The 16,358-nt window shown below is 32.4% G+C and overlaps 2 protein-coding genes across 7 annotated transcripts; one reads left to right on the top strand and one right to left on the bottom strand.

The window, feature by feature from the left end:
- Positions 1-489: 489 nt before the first annotated feature.
- Positions 490-8,181, bottom strand: LOC140836498 (uncharacterized). The gene is made up of 12 exons (XM_073202051.1): positions 7,888-8,181; positions 6,743-6,791; positions 6,610-6,658; positions 5,840-5,910; positions 4,330-4,388; positions 3,955-4,059; positions 2,836-2,893; positions 2,125-2,261; positions 1,977-2,033; positions 1,254-1,351; positions 907-1,118; positions 490-744 (listed from the first exon to the last, which is right to left on the bottom strand). Exons 1-12 carry the CDS (start codon positions 7,942-7,944, stop codon positions 701-703), a joined length of 996 nt encoding a protein of 331 aa, XP_073058152.1. The 5' UTR covers positions 7,945-8,181; the 3' UTR covers positions 490-700.
- Positions 8,182-11,850: 3,669 nt separating this feature from the next.
- LOC140836499 (uncharacterized) lies at positions 11,851-15,574 on the top strand. 6 transcript variants are annotated; one of them, XM_073202057.1, is made up of 9 exons: positions 11,851-12,042; positions 12,894-12,983; positions 13,226-13,314; positions 13,387-13,525; positions 14,228-14,302; positions 14,390-14,511; positions 14,589-14,664; positions 14,773-14,835; positions 15,256-15,574. In XM_073202057.1, the coding sequence occupies exons 2-9, from the start codon at positions 12,933-12,935 to the stop codon at positions 15,391-15,393; spliced, it is 753 nt and encodes a 250-aa protein (XP_073058158.1). In that variant the 5' UTR covers positions 11,851-12,042; positions 12,894-12,932; the 3' UTR covers positions 15,394-15,574. The 6 variants fall into 6 exon arrangements, with proteins under 6 accessions (XP_073058158.1, XP_073058157.1, XP_073058154.1 ...); XM_073202056.1 differs by having other exon boundaries at positions 12,897-12,983; positions 15,256-15,573; XM_073202053.1 differs by having other exon boundaries at positions 12,812-13,046; positions 15,256-15,570.
- Positions 15,575-16,358: the final 784 nt, after the last annotated feature.

A 16,358-nucleotide genomic window follows, 5' to 3' on the forward strand; every position in this document is an offset into this window, starting at 1 on the left:
TATTTTGGGACAAGGATGAGGATTTGATCCTCATGTCATCTTCTCATTAATATTTTAAAACAGAGATGAAGATTTGATTCTCATGATTTGGAATTTGGAGATTTATCAAACTCAAAAAAACAGAGATTGAGAAAGATATGGAGAGAGATCAATTCAAGGACGGAGATGACAAACCCGTCCGCTCCCCATTGTAATCCCAATGGGACACGTTTTGATTATTTCTCCCATTGCAAATACTCCACCAATAAAACTTAGTATAAAAAATAGTATTTTCCAACAACCAAGTTGTTCATGCAACAACTATTCGCTTATCCTCGCTGTTCACCAACACTTGTAACAACTATCAATTCCATGCATGACAATACTGAGTGGGCTTTGTTTCTTTGAAAGAAATTGGTAATGCGAGTCCAAAATCAAAATGTACCATGCCAAACTCCGCTGAAAACCAAGGATATAAATGCATCAGAAAATAAACGCGCCCCAACCCACTGTTCGGAACTGATATAAATGCGATGCTATTTCCATTCGGAGTATGCAGGAACCCTTTCCTAACCAGTTAATATATACACTCATAATGTGATGTTCAAACAAATATATCAACTTCTCGATATAATACCAATTCACAACTTTCAGTTACAGTTTCTGCTACATCTGGCAGGGATAACTCGAGCACTAAGCATATTTCTTCTCCTGGAAATACTCATTTGAGAGCTTTGGGCATGTTCAAGACAATCTCTGCAAATGCTGAAATACAAGGTGATGTTAGTTGACAATAAAGGTGTACAGTTTATACATTTCTTCATATGTGAGATATTATTTTCGTGTGAGATATGATATCAGGAAGAAATGCAAACAAACAGAAAGACGACGGTAATAAACAGTCTACTATCACAAATCTAGTGCAACCTTCAGGTAAACTCATTGAACGTAATGCATCCTCGGCATATTGCAAACGGGCTGGAATAGATTGAGTTCCTTGGGCTCCATTTTCCTTCCTGTCGATTGGAGCTGCACCAGTCAATAATTTTTTATGTTGCTGAATCGGCCATGCAAGAACACTGACTGCTGATGGAAGTGTAGAGACAAGATCGGTGTATCTGAGACTCACTGTAACCTTGCTGTGAAAGAGTTTACGAAAGAAAAACTCAAATGTTTAAACTTCTCAATAGAATAAAGACGGAGACGGATGATGAGTAATTTCTCAATGATCAGATCAAACAAAAGCACATGCACATCAAGCAAGCTACACCTACCAACCAAAATCTGCAAGCGCAAATTCAGTCATATGATATGGAAGACTAAAATAAAGTTCCCCAATTTGATTTCCGTACAGCTCCTTTATAAGGCGAACCTGAAATTGAACAAGAGAAGCGGCATAGAATAAATCATCGTCAAGAACTTCAGTTAGAAAAAAACATAATGGAAAAAGGAACAAAAAGTAGTCACAATTGTAAAAGATAAAATGAACCCATTTGAGAAATATAGTCTCTTTTAACAGGTATTCATACTGTACGAGATAGTTCCTCTTAAAAAAAATTGGGAGACAGGGTCTCGCTCAGTAAAAAAAAGAATTATAGTAAGCAAAGGAGCAACTATGCAAATTGCATACACCTCTAGTAATTCAAGTAACGTTCAGACATGGTGGTTCTTGAAACTGCATAAACATAATACTGAAAGTCTGTGCAAAATATTTTACAAAAAGCAGCAAACCTTACGAAAAAAAAATGAAAACCACTTAATTTGAACATTTCTTTTAAATTGCTGAAATTAATACCTTAGATAATATTTTTAACTACATCTGTGTTAAAGAAGAAAAATATATTAAAATGGAGGATCATATCCATGATATCATGACATGTCCGATGTCACAAACAAAGAAAAAATTAAATTGATGAGAGAGAGAGAATGATCCATTCTCAGCCTATGCTTTGAAAATTATGCCGAACACCTAAAAAACAATTCCATAACTGGCATACCTGCTCTCGTCTATCAACATAAGCCTGCAACAAATCTCCTATATGATCAATGAATTTCTGGAACCAAAGCAGGAAAATGACCGTATTCAGAAATGCATCATCAGCAAATTAAATACAATACACATGCAGCCAATCTCATGGTACTCACCATTGCATTAGATGAGAGAAAATCGTTCTCTGCCTCACGTACTGGCAAGAAAAAAGGAATTGTATGCTCAAGAACAGTCAATTTCTCAAGGAAAGACTTGCTTTCAAGAATACAGTGGAAAATCTCGCACGGTTCTCCTGTAAAGTAAAAAATATTGGATTATAGTCGAACAAAATTTGGATTCTTTTAGTTTGCAACTTGAAAATTAATTCTATTTCACAACATTCCACAACGCAACTAAGGCAGCTTCACTTATTTCAATTTATAAAAATATGAAAAAAGGCACATGTAAATATAAACCTTTATCGAGATAATAATATTAAGGAATGTATTGCAAAATAAATATAACTTGACACACCCAAAAGTTTCAACCTGATCAATGCAGAGACACTGAACCATTTCCTACTGGGTAGAGTAGATAAACCAAGAGCTAGATATAGAAAATTGATAATGCCACAAAATATATTGACGTCCAGAGAAAAATAAACAATCCGAGGAAATAAGTCCACCGAACAAAGACAGTTTTTACGGTATTTTTAGTTGTTTTATATCCGGCATCCACTAATAAAGTTTGTCCAAAAATAGATGAGAATTAATCATCTTAGACGCATCCTTTAAGTTGGCATAGATTAGCTTGCCAAAAGCACCAAGTATGGATGACATTAGTGGCACCAGATGAGTTGCACGATATATTTTTAAATCAGTAATTACCTGCAAATGATGTCTCATATTGGATGCCAATTCTTGCTCCTTCCAAACAACAGATTATCTGTACATAAGAAAATATAACAAATTGATATTAAACAAGTGAAGAACTTTGATCTTTCAGAAATGTGGCCCACAAGAGGCCAATGAGAAAAGAAAGTGGGATAATGTGTTTAACCCTTTGAATAATTCTTCACTGGCATAGTGGTACTGCCTGTATAAAACAATAATATTAAGAAAATGCAAAAAATTACACGATTGAAGCGGATTTTCGGAAAACAAGAATCCTCGGCTTTAATATGGTATTTTTACATGCTGCCAAATATTAGTGTTGATGGTTGATAAGCAGCAGTACGTAATTCATTTGGATCAGACCTGTTCAAAACTTCTACTGCTTTCAGTTATCAATAATAAAGTTATTGTTTGAATGAGATTTTTCTAAGAATTTTACATATAATAGGGTGAAACTAAAACAGACCCTAAGCATACCAAAAAGACAATTAGCCTCTCTCATTGTTCACTTGTATACGACACTTGCCTGGTCCTGAATTTTGTTCCTAGAAAACATAATTCCATATTTACTAGTTAAAAAAAAGTAGTGTTTAATAATTCCTGCAATATTAAACACATATGAATGAGTAGGTTTGTGCCATATATCATTTTTTATGTCCACGATTACTGCATTCAAACTGGCAAGCAGAAATCAGACCTAACATCTTACACCACCACTGCAACATAAAATAAAGAAAATGAAATAAAATGCATACGCCTTAAGAAATGGCGGCCAATGCAGAATTAAGTAGCGACAATTACCAGACCTCAAGGAGTACTCTAAAGAAGTTAGAAACCAGTAAATACCATTATGTTACAAATTAATTTCAATACAGAAAGTCAAAGATTAAATAATTGTCATTATCTCTTACCCTATCTAGAGGCTTTCACCATTCAATTGCATAATCCCTTTCTTATGAGGTAAAATTATGTTTCCACAAACAATATGGAGACCTAGCATTTTCCTTCTCCTTTGCAAGGAGATTGCTTTCATCAGGTTTAGGAGAAGGAATCCAGAGTACACTACTAATTACAAAATCCCAGGAGTAACAAAAATTTTCATTCAATAATTACTTTATTTCCAACTCTGTAAGTTATTTTTTCTTGCACGAGAAGATTTGGCATTGCAGCGCCATCTCCAGACAATTGAATTGCTTTTCTGTCAGCCTCCATGTGAACCTGTCGTAAATAACAAGCCATCAGCATGTAATACCGAAATGGGAAACCAGATATTCAAACTTCATCTCATATTATAAATAAGAAGGAGAATTTCAGCATGATGACAATGAAAACATGACAACCTCCGGTTCAAATGAAGCACGAATCACAAAAAAATAAAGACAAAAAACATACACTTCAATCATAAATGTGAGTTCGGTTTAAAACACGGAAAACAAAAAGACACAGCACCAAAAAAAAAAACAAATTACCAAACTTATTAAGACATACCCGCTCCCTAATTGTGGCTAATAATCCATCATTCCATTGCTCACCATCCAAACATATTTCTACACAACAATAAAAATGTTGTATCAGAAGATAAAGTAATATGTTCAGTAAAAGGAGAATAAGGATAAGGAAAGAAGATACATAATTTAACCAAGAACATATATACCTAGTAATGACTAAGAAAAATACGTCAAGTAAAAGAAATACATAGAAGATACATAATTTAACCAAGAACATATATACCTAGTAATGATGAAGAAAAATACGTTAAGTAAAAGAAATACATATTTTCTCAAGTGGTAAGCCATAAATGTACTTCCACTATAACATAAAATTAAAAGACACTGCAGAGGTTGGGACTAAGATGTTAGGGGTGCAGACACAACGTTTTCCATTATTCTGGTAACATAAGATCATAAATAAAAGTATCGGTGCTGTATAAGAAGTGAAATCAGATTATGTATCTGCTTATACCCTTGAGATCCTCAAGTGTAAAGGAATTCATCGTAGTGAAATAAATAGCTAATCGCTCCCATTTTGGGCATTTAAACTACTATTAAATTCAAATATGATTACATTCCATGGTCATTCATCCTGGTAACTATTATATTCAGTATACATCTTTTCCCACCAACATTGTTTGGTAGTTTTATCCGGAAAAGCAAATCCTAATAAAACCTTACTTTCTACAAACTATCGGGGCCCCACGAAACACTTGCACTGAAAGTAAAATTGAGTGAGAATTGTCCCAACTTCTAATAGACGTCAAAGACTGAAGCCTCGCTGTTACAGAATATATCAAAGTTCACAGATCTTGAAACTGCATCAATTTTTTGAACAGTGACCAGCCAGAGAAAGCACAGACAAGATACACAGAAATAATTCAACAAACAAAAAGGATGGAAACCTGATGATCTGACGTCGAAAGCTACATTATGCTTTCAGATGAAAAAGATCACAAACTCTCAAACTTTGCATCTAATGTTGAAAATTTATACAATCAATTCACAATTTACACTTTTTCAAAGTTCTCTTGACATTTAACTGAGTGTTCAATTTCACACAGCATCACAACCAAAATCCAAAAGTATGATAGATTACCGCCAACCCAACCACTGTTTAAAGGGTTAAAAATACCAGACATTCAAAATCAAACTTCTCAATTTCATCTAAAACCACAGAGGATATAAACAAATGTATCTTCAGAGTGAGATGGAGAGAATGATCAATTTCTTTTGACAACTTTTGACTCTTGCTAAATTTATTATTACTAAATTAAGGTGGGGCTGAACTCTAGCAATTTGCAAAACAAAGATAGATGGATCCCATGATCCACTGAATTTGTTTATGGTTCCTTACCAAGTTCAAGAAACGTATAGTTGACATTTAGAACAAAGGATCCAACCATTTATGAAAACATATTAGTATGTAAAAATTGCAACTACCAACAATTTTTGGAAGCATAAGACAAATAACGGAATATAACATCAAATATGACATATAAAACTACCTTGGGTTTGAGAAGCACGGGCAGATTCAAATTCCCTTTGCAAACGCTCAAACACCAACTTGTCCGAGTCCCTAATTCAATCAAGCAACTTTCAGAACATACACCTGATATGATAGAGCCAAGAACACTCAGAAAACATAGGGGCGAGTATGCAAACAAGAATAGACACAAAATATTACACTATATTGCAACTTACTAAATAGATCATTAATCATTATATTGGGACAATGTGATGATATTAGTTGTATTTTTTGGACTATATCACAACTTAATATATAGATCATTATATCGGGACAATGAGATGATATTGATTGGATCTTTTTATACTACATCGCAACTTAATTAAAATAGATCACTGTATTGGGGTAATGTTATGGTATTGCTACGTCTCAAATAGCAACAATTCTTGACTTATACACATTGGCAATGGTCAGGCTAGCCACACTCATATACATGTAAACAGTTATTCCATGTAGGCCCAAATAGGTCAAAACAAGGCAGCATGTGGCTGGACAGGATTTGTATTTCAATCAAAACTATGTCCTACTCCGTCTTACGTCAAACACAGTATTTAATTTAACATTGTAACAACAAATGATGTGAAGGACACCAAGCAGTGGTCTCATTTGAAAATTTTAATTACCAACTCATAGAACCCTGTTAAATATTGAAAAGATCGTTGATCAAAATGCACAGTATTCTACAAAATTAGACCATATGAACCATCAAACCTGTCAGCATAATAGAAACAAAAAACAAAGAATGCATACCTAGAAAGACGCTCTGTAAGTTCTCCGTGTTTTTTAAGGACATTAGAAACTGAAAAGAAAAAAATTTGATTCTCAAATATTTGAAGTATGCTACTTCTAAGACATAGCTTGAAAAATATATAAGGGGTAATACATCTTGCACGGGTAGTCTCCAGCTGTACATCTGCTGATTGGGAAAAAATCTGAAAAGAACAGGAAAAGTGAGTAACTTTGACAACACATAAACAGATAAGAAAGGAACTTATCAACAACATGTTTGTTTATCTTTCATCGGAAATGTTTTCATTTGCTTAGAACTTAACCAAAACGTACTAAAATTATTTCCCAAAAATAAATCTTCACATCGCCTTTTCATTTCCCTGTACAATTGGTATTTTTATTCAAATCTTCATCACTCCAAATTCCAAAAAATAATTCTATTAGCGTATTGTATTCTGACAAAATAAATAATATCTTCGAATTAATAAATAAGAGCATAATAAAATTAAATAACTGAACATATTATACCATAGCATGACATTTGCCATAGAAAGGGCATCTTACAGGGAAAAAAATCTAAAGATACATCCCTTTCCTCGATATGTTTCAGTAAATACACTCCAGGAAACATTTTCTAGAAATACTAAAGACATAAGTCATAACCGACGTAACAGAAGCCTACCTTCTACACTTTCCTGATCCCCTTCACAACCTGCCCTCCACAGTTGAAGGGGATGGAAAAAACACTCTCTTTATCACGTTACCTAATGACAAACATCTATCTTTGAAGTGCTATTCCAAATCCATTCTTCCGAACAATTTCAGGGTTTCCAATTTCCATAATACACAAACTATCATTGCCATTACAAAATAACTCTCGTAAATGAGCAGGACCAAAAATATAACATACTAGATTTTAGGAATGGCAAATGGAGTGGAGCACAAAAAATATTCATTGGAAACATAAACAGACAAAGCCTAAGCTTTTTACACTCCAACAAAAAAAAAGAATGTCAAAGCAAAGGTTAAATCATTATTATTAGACACCAACAAATTGAGAACAGATTCATGATACCATCTTTACTTCCATATACGCCTAGTGCACTGAAATGTTGTGAAAATGACTGATGTTAGTCGGAAAACTTTCCTCGGATACACCCCAAAAAATAATCACTGAAAGATTGGTCAAACGAGACGTATGGAAATTCGAAAAACGAACTTTCTTCAGCTATGCACCAAATAATAATCATTCAATAAGTAACTCGACGGAAAAAAAAAAAGCAGGTCTGGAGATAATACCCCTTCTCCCATTTTCACCGGGAAGGGTCTCTCCTTGACTTGTGCAAGTTGCTGCATCTGATTCCAAATCGTCAATATACCAATGCGCTAAAAACAACTCACGAATGGCTTCGAAAGATCAGATAACTAAGATGCATCCAGAAATCCATCAAAGAAAGGAAGCATTCAAACAATAGGAGAAATCAATCCCTAAAAATGGCAAAATTGGATAATATAAGGAGTTCTGATCAAGCTGTATCGATATCCATCAAGTAATTGAGGAAACCCTAACTCAATCGAGTTGGGCCTGGGATTGATGAGTCGATTGATCCTAGCACATGGGTTATATATGGGCCAATTGTGAATTTTGGGCCTAAATGGATTTGCTCTTGCAGCCCAAAGAACTTTGATGGTTTGGGGGGTAAAATGACATATTAACTATCGCATGAAATTGTTTCACATATCAATTTTTTGAGATGACAAATTATTATTTTATATATGACTTATTTTTTCACTCCAAATATTAATTGTGTCAAATTATATCAAGAATATAGACAAGTGAGACAAAAACCTACTCAAAAAATAAAAATTTCATAACAGAGCTTGTGATATAAAATGAAACAAATGTTTTTATCATGAACTTTTAAAATCTGTTGACAAATAAAATTTTATATACATTTTGGATGAAATGGAGAAATGAAATACAAGTACCTAATGACAAACATCTATCTTAATCGTTCGAACTGAACCGAAAATTTGGTTTGCCAAAAATCCGAATTGAATTGAACGGATCGGTTAAGACCAAATTAATTTCGATACGGTTTTTTGGTTAACTGGTTTTTTTTAATACTTTTTAAAATTTATTTACCTATTCTAAATGCATAAACGATTGTTACAATATTTATTATATCACGATGACTTGATTAATAAATTAAAAAGCTAGCACTTGATCAAGTGAATATCCGAATTTATTTTTTTTATATTTAATATAAAATATATGTGTAGTTGTATACCTACTACGGTGACAAATTGCAATTAAAATTCGCAACACGTGAACATACAATTTTTTTTAAAAAAATGGTATTCATATTGGCAAATGGTAATAATAAATTTTAATTTTTAAAATTTTGTTGTTGCTATTTTCAAAATTTATAGTATAATATACTCAAAACGTAAATTAAGCGTAAATATATTTAAATATAATATCTAATTCAAAACGTAAATTAAAATAAAAGTCAAAGACAAAGTGTATTAATATCTTGAGTAGATTTTTTGTGAGACAGTCTCACGAATCTTTATCTATAAGACGGTCAATCCTATGGATATTCATAATAAAAAATAATACTCTTAGCATAAAAAGGTCAAATATCCGGAAAAAAAAAACTGAATTTTTCTGTTCAATTATGTGAATTTTGAATATACCTCCGTGACATGAAACAAATTGTGATATTTCAAGTGGGTTAACCATATTCTAATATACTTAGCCTCCAACGCACAGGTGTTACATGAATATATATTTATATATGTAAAATATTTTTTAATTATAAATTTTGAATAATATATAATTATTTTAATATGAATTAAATAAAAAATGTAACTCCCGATATTTAATAAAATATTTAATTATATTATCGAGGCTTAGATCAAGTAATAAAGGAAAACGAACAGTGGTAGACAGCTGAAAGACCTGAAATATTATTTTCGAAAATATGGCATAATTAAAATAATATTGAGATGTTGAAATAAAATAATTATTATGCAAAACAAAATATTTAAGTGTGTTATAATTATATTTACTGAAAAAATATCGGATCATACGAATTTATAATATATATTTGAGTCAACTTTTGACTTTCTAATCTATACTTCTATACTATTTTATTAAGTTTGAGACACTTAGAATAACTAACTTTGTGTCATAGTCTGTTTTAATAATTATATATATTAATAAAATGTTAAAATTTTAATGCAAGTTATACGTAGTTCAGAGTATAGAATCATTATTTCTTGGGGTTTAGGTTATATGTTCCATTCTCGCTAAGGTCATTTTTTTATTTATTTTATTTTTCAATTTATTTTTTAATTTATATATCAAAATTATAGTGTAGTCCCTCACGATTTCTAAATATAAATCAAATAAATTATAAAAAATATTATACAAGTACGTAACGCGTGCATCGATATACTAATATAAATAAAAATAACGATGTTTCATTCCTCAATTTTCTCTCAACCCCGACACCCTTGATTAATCAATAAAGTCAGCTCACAAAAAATAACGGTTATGGATTTATATGAAAATAATAATAATAATAATAAAAATTTAGAAAATTGACATAATATCCAAGTATATAAATTGAACATGCAGGAAATGTGTGCATGGCAATAGACAACCTGATTCTTCGAGGCATCGCTAGCCTCTCCCACTTTAGCCGTTGCCTAACGTAGAGCAGGCCAAAATTAAGAAACGTCATTAATGTCAACAAATAAAAAAAAGGGAGAGAGACTTTAATGATATCGTTGTTGTTCGTACTATTAGGGTAGTAGTAATAAATTCATTGATTAATTCGATCTCATCCCATTAATTAATAATGTAAGGTTTTGATCTAATGGTTAAGATTGATGTTTTGTGACTTGTTGGTTCAAGTTCTGAAAGATTTCCTAATTTATTTAGATATATTTAATTATTTATTTGATTTTTTTGTCCGAAATAAACAAGTTTTAGGTCTATGTTCAAATCTCTTCAATAACACAGACAATTACATTATATAATTCTAGTATGAAATAATATCATGCTTATACTTTCGGGTACCCAACAATAAATGCAAAAAATCAAACCATCCGGAAATGAGTCTAATGCCCCAACACGGCAACACCGAAACCCGAAATGACGACCATACACACGCAATCACGGAACACGACCCAAGGACAAATGAGATAATGTAATTAAAACGGTGCCTATATTTTTATATATAATAATATACACACATATATATAATATTGTATAATAAATATCATTGATATCTGATAGATGGACCCGTTAGGGTTAGGTTCAAATCAGATTTGGGCTCTCTAGTCCATCCTCATCTAAGGTGGAAGGTCCGTCAATGGTCCAGATATCCTCTTATAAATATCAGGTTTGAGTATTCAGTTGAAAAAATTCAATATATTATTTTCTAGGAACACTCTTAGCTGCTCCTCTTTATATCCTCAGTTTCTGACTTGAGCGTCAAAGTGACTACGTCATGACACCCTTCCGGCCCCCTTCTAACAGTCTTTTTCGTGATTTCAGGATCATGACAAATTCGAAACTTGCGTCTAGAATAGTGACACTTATTGGAATCGAACTCTTAATTTCTCGCGAGTATCAACCATGTTCTATAATCATAGCTTATAATATTTTATGATCGAAAGAATTTTATTTTATTACGATATGTTCAATATAAAAATATATAATTATGATTTTTCTTTTGTTATGAGTTCTATTAAATTAATAAGTTTTAATTTGTGATAATTTTTTTCTTAAATATTATTAATATAAATTTAAAATAACTTTAATAATTTATTTATTTTAAAACATTTTTTTACCATATAGTGAATAATTTTTTAAAAAATTATTTTAGCGATCCAAACCCGTCCGATTGTCGTCTATATCCTTAGTCACTAAAAAAATAGTGATTATTCAAATTTCACTAAAAAAATCAGTTTGATGTCGACCTCAAATTTCGTTTTTCTTTCTACTCAATTTAATTAGTTAGTCTATTTTGAATATTTAAAAATAATTACGATATTTTGGTTTATAAAAAAAAATTTATGGACACTTATCATTTATTTATGTACACTACTAATAATCCTGGGCTGACATACCTATCTGTCGGTACTGTCCGCAAGGATCGATTCAAGCTCGGATTTTTTCGAGTCAATTTTTTTTTTATATGAAAGTGGGTCCAGATCACGCATGTGACGGGCCAGGGTGAACTGATCCGACATCCATCCACATTTATTACAGATTCACAAATATTCTTGGAATCAAAGACGCTTAGACGAGTGTCAAAAACCCGCCTCCGTTGCTTGGGAGTTGGATAATGTCCACATAATTCGTTCAGGAATACAAAACTGTATAAAAAAAGGAAAGCCAAAACCCATTTTCAGTCCCTTTTTCCCGATTGTCTTCTGGTATGGGTAGCTAAAATGTTATCTTTGCTTCTTCCCTTCCTATTCTTTCTTTTTCTCTGGTTTCCCGTGTGATGTTGTGTTGATTACATCCTCTGATCATGATTACACGTAGTAATTTGTTATGTTGTTGCGGGGGTGTTCTTCTTTTATTGTGATTACTTGATTGCCTGAAAAATTTCTTGGGTTTGTTTCTTTTGTCTTAATGAAGAGTATGCAATTCCCTCTTCTATTGATATTTGTATAATCTGTTATAAGCTTTTTACGAGTTTTATTGGTTTATGTTAGAAAAATAGGTAATTCCTTCTTTGTTAACTTCAACGGATACTTTATATAGGTAGGGGAATGGTAGTTACTGCAAATTTCATTTGTATTTTTTCGTAATTAAAGCTCTGTCCTGTATTGTGTTAACTTTTGTACGAGGTTGCTGGTTTTCGAAAGACTTTTCGTTTCTTGAATGTCTTTTTCTAGTAGAAAAATGAATGAGCGAAAGGTGTGATTGAAGATGATTTTATTTGACATTTGTATACTTTTCCTTGCCGGTCTTTCATTACTTTTCTCTCATTACACGGACTAAGATGCTCATGATTTCAACCAGTTTCAATTATGATAAATTACTAGCACGAAATTAGGGACCTTTTTCATGGTTCTTAGTTGGGCAAGGAAAGAACTAGGACTTTTTCCAACCTTGAATGATAGAACCAAATTTTTTGGCTAAGGTCCACAGACAAGGGATGCTTGACTTATCTTTGATTTTATTCTATGCTTCTAGTACTGTTTTTAGTGCAAGGACGATGTTAATTGGGAGCCAATTTTGAGGAAACTTTAACAATAAAGCAAATATTGTGTTGAAGCAGGAACATATATTGACGCTGCCATTTTTAGAAACTAATATGGTGATCAGATCTACCCAAAGCATAGTTGAGCTGCTTCCACAGGACTATGTATTTACCGATTCCCTTGTTGTCTACTCTTCTGTCATCATTGGCATTATTGCTTGCAAAATGGTATGAACACATTAGTCCTTTCCATGAATCAAATCTCAGTATTTTTTAACCAATTATGTTCGTTGAACCACGTCCCTTTTTTGGTTAATGATCTCCTATTCTCCTTAGCTCTAGAATGCACGAAATCGTTCGTACTTATTATAATGGGTTCTTTTGTTTTAAAATTTGTTAATGTTCAGGTTTATGGTCTTAGCCGGCTGATTGGTGCAGTTTTCTTCAAAAGCTATTCTGGCCTTTCAGAATCTCCACAAATTGAATGGAATAACCGGTGACCTTTAGCCCCTGAACTTCACCTTAATTTCTTTGCTTGAATTTTAAATTATGTTTACCTATTTTGCAGAGCCATGTCGACACTTCATGCCATATTTATCACAAATGCATCACTGTACTTTGTATTCTGGTCGGATCTCTATTCAAACGACGAGTTCGTTGGTCCAATTACTCTTCGACGTTCGACATTGTCGTCATTTACTTTGGGAGTGAGTATATCTTTTCCAAGATATTAATTTTCAGTGTATTAGTATGCTGAGTCCAACTTTATGAGAGGAGAAACATCCATTTCTGAAATATATCTGATATAACTCTAAGAGCTCCACCGCAGCAACACACAGAATTATGAAGAAAAAGAGACGGATCTCATGATTGAACTAAAAGAACAATGCTATATTCAGTAATCTTGGAGGACTAAGAAAAGAAAATACAATGAACTAAACTCTCCACACTCAAGAAGGAAATCCTCCTTGCCCTATCAAAGCTTGCTCTCACAAAACTAAATTCTCTTCTCTCTCTCAAACTCCCCCTCCCCCTCTTTTATGTCCCATGGCCATGCATAACCGTCTACTGCTCTCTCTTTCCCTTGTGCTTTGTTGGGCCCTCTTTGGTAGGCCCTATAGATTATGGCCTCCTCTCTTGGGTTTCTGTTTCTCCTCCGGGCTTGAGCTCAATGATATTTCTTCCCGTAACAATATCTCTGACTATTATGGGAGGTTAGTGATTTGAACTTTATTATACATGTTCATTGAGTTCCATGTTTCCGGCGGGCTTGTGATATTTACACAGTTACTTAATGAACTGAAAAAAAGATTGCAGGCAAATGCCTTCAATCTCCAAAACCTGTCGTGTGTGAGATGCAATTTTAGACTTGAATATTCCGGGAATTCATTTTCATCTTTCTTTGATAGGTTTCTACCGGTTATTTCTTTTCTGATCTTGGCATGATATTTTGGTTTTATCCTTCTTTAGGTCGGATGGAATATGTAAGTGCCTTTGCTTCTGTTAAGTACTTCTGCTATGAACAGTCCACACAAAGCTTTCAAAAATGGTAATGGCTTTCGATCATTCAGGTCATTCACCATCTTCTCTCTGTGGTGGGCTTGATCTACGCCATGTTGACCGGTGAGGGACAGCTTTACACTTACATGGTATTAATATCCGAGGCAACCACACCTTGGATCAATTTGAGATGGTAAAATTTCAGCTTTTGTGAGAAGTTTGGTCTCATCTGCAATCATTTGATTTTCTTCGATTCTTTCTTTTGAACAGGTATCTAGATGAAGCTGGAATGAAGAATTCCAGTGTATATCTTACGAATGGAATCATTATATTCATATCATGGCTGGTAAAAGAAGCAATTATGCCTTTTCTATTTTCCTTTTGTGGATCAATTTCATTTGCGAAACCTTGTTTAGTTAGGCATCTAAGCATGGTTTTTTAAACGCCATGTTAGCAGGTTGCAAGAATTTTATTGTCCGTTTACCTGTTTTATCATGTGTATGTGCATTATGGTCAGGTAATCCCGCCAACTTCATAATGCTGCCATATATTTATTATGACATATTTGATTTTTTATGTTTCTTTACTCCATTTTTACATTGTATTAATCAAAGGGTGCATTTGGATCGAGACTGGAAATCTATGATTTAGAATGCATTTTCATTGTTTACAATACTTAAATAAAGAAAATCAAATAGATCTCAAACTTATTTACAAGACAATAGTATTATCACAATGAAAATGACTAGTATTATATGAATCTGAAATCTATCGTGATCAGTACAATTTATAATATAATCAAGCCAGAAATGAATTTGAATTTCCTTTGTTTAAATTAACTGAACAATAAAAATGCATTCGAAACTCGATCCAAATGCACTCTGAATGATATACGAAGGATTCCATTCTTGTTATCCTTCTTGTTGGAATACAACAGGTGAAGCAAATGCATACAACTGGAGTGGTGTTGCTACTTGTGGTTCCCTCTGCTTTATCTGTGATGAATTTGATTTGGTTTGGGAAAATATTCAAAGGGTTGAATAAAACGTTAGCAAGAAGGAAGAAGAGCCCGTGAATAGGGATTGTGAATATAATATTTTCTCAATAAATCTGTGAATAATTTGGAGAAGAAAAAAAGAAAGAAGATGAGATAATAAATCATATATTTCTTTATATGTTACTTGAGAATTCACAGGACCTTTCATATATTAATAGATTCAGACAGTGACTTGCACTCACTTAATGGTTTTATTTCCCTAAATGGCCTTAAAGGAAAGAACAGTATTCCAAAGTTAAAACTGATCTGATAAACAAAAGGCTGATAAACAAAAATATGGCTCTTGTGAAACTGGTCTCACGAATTTTTATTTATGAGACGAGTGAACTCTATCAATATTCACAATAAAAGTAATACTCTTAGTATAAAAAGTAATACATTTTCATAAATAATCCAAATAAGAGATTTGTCTCAAAAATACGATCCGTGAGACCGTCTCAAACAAGTTTTTGCAAAAAAAAAAAAATCGAAAAAATGTGTTCCCATATTTTCAAATAATAGAGAAAATATTAAAAAGTATGCCTTATCTAATGTAATCTAAAAATATCTATTTATTATATATATCTATGCTAATATAAACTAATAATAGATATATCATTTTGAATGGTGAATTTTCCGCTTTAAATGTGACTAAATTAATTAATTATTATTGATACGGTTTTTGTGTCTTACTAATACTTAAAATATTAAAATTAAATTTCTCTTCCTAATTACGGTTTTGTCACGGCTCGATAATAAATATTATAATAATTTCCTTGGATTATTTTTATTAATTAAATATCATTAAATTTTTAATTATTAAAATTTCTGTTTTGTATGACTTGTTACTGATCATTGTATATTCCACACGTGCAAAACACGTGTATGATATAAGAAGTTTTATATTATAATATTTATCATATGGTGTTTGATATTTGTGAGTCGAACCATTCATATGTATCTTATTAAACACATCAAACAGTATCTTGCTATTTATTAAATTT

The sequence above is a fragment of the Primulina eburnea genome, chromosome 7, assembly GCF_022965805.1.
Source record: "Primulina eburnea isolate SZY01 chromosome 7, ASM2296580v1, whole genome shotgun sequence".
Taxonomy (NCBI): Eukaryota; Viridiplantae; Streptophyta; class Magnoliopsida; order Lamiales; family Gesneriaceae; genus Primulina; species Primulina eburnea.

Bases quoted from the DNA above. Each gene is read 5' to 3' on its own strand.
- LOC140836498 (XM_073202051.1), bottom strand. From the start codon at position 7,944: ATGCAGCAACTTGCACAAGTCAAGGAGAGACCCTTCCCGGTGAAAATG. The intron at 4,389-5,839 runs GTAGTTTTATAT...ATTGTTGTGTAG, and splicing joins CCGTGCTTCTCAAACCCAAG to AAATATGTTTGGATGGTGAG. The intron at 1,119-1,253 runs GTAGGTGTAGCT...ACTCTTTCACAG, and splicing joins GCGCTTGCAGATTTTGGTTG to CAAGGTTACAGTGAGTCTCA.
- LOC140836499 (XM_073202053.1), top strand. From the start codon at position 12,933: ATGGTGATCAGATCTACCCAAAGCATAGTTGAGCTGCTTCCACAGGAC. The intron at 13,526-14,227 runs GTGAGTATATCT...TTTCTTTGATAG, and splicing joins TGTCGTCATTTACTTTGGGA to GTTTCTACCGGTTATTTCTT. The intron at 14,665-14,772 runs GTAAAAGAAGCA...ACGCCATGTTAG, and splicing joins TTATATTCATATCATGGCTG to CAGGTTGCAAGAATTTTATT.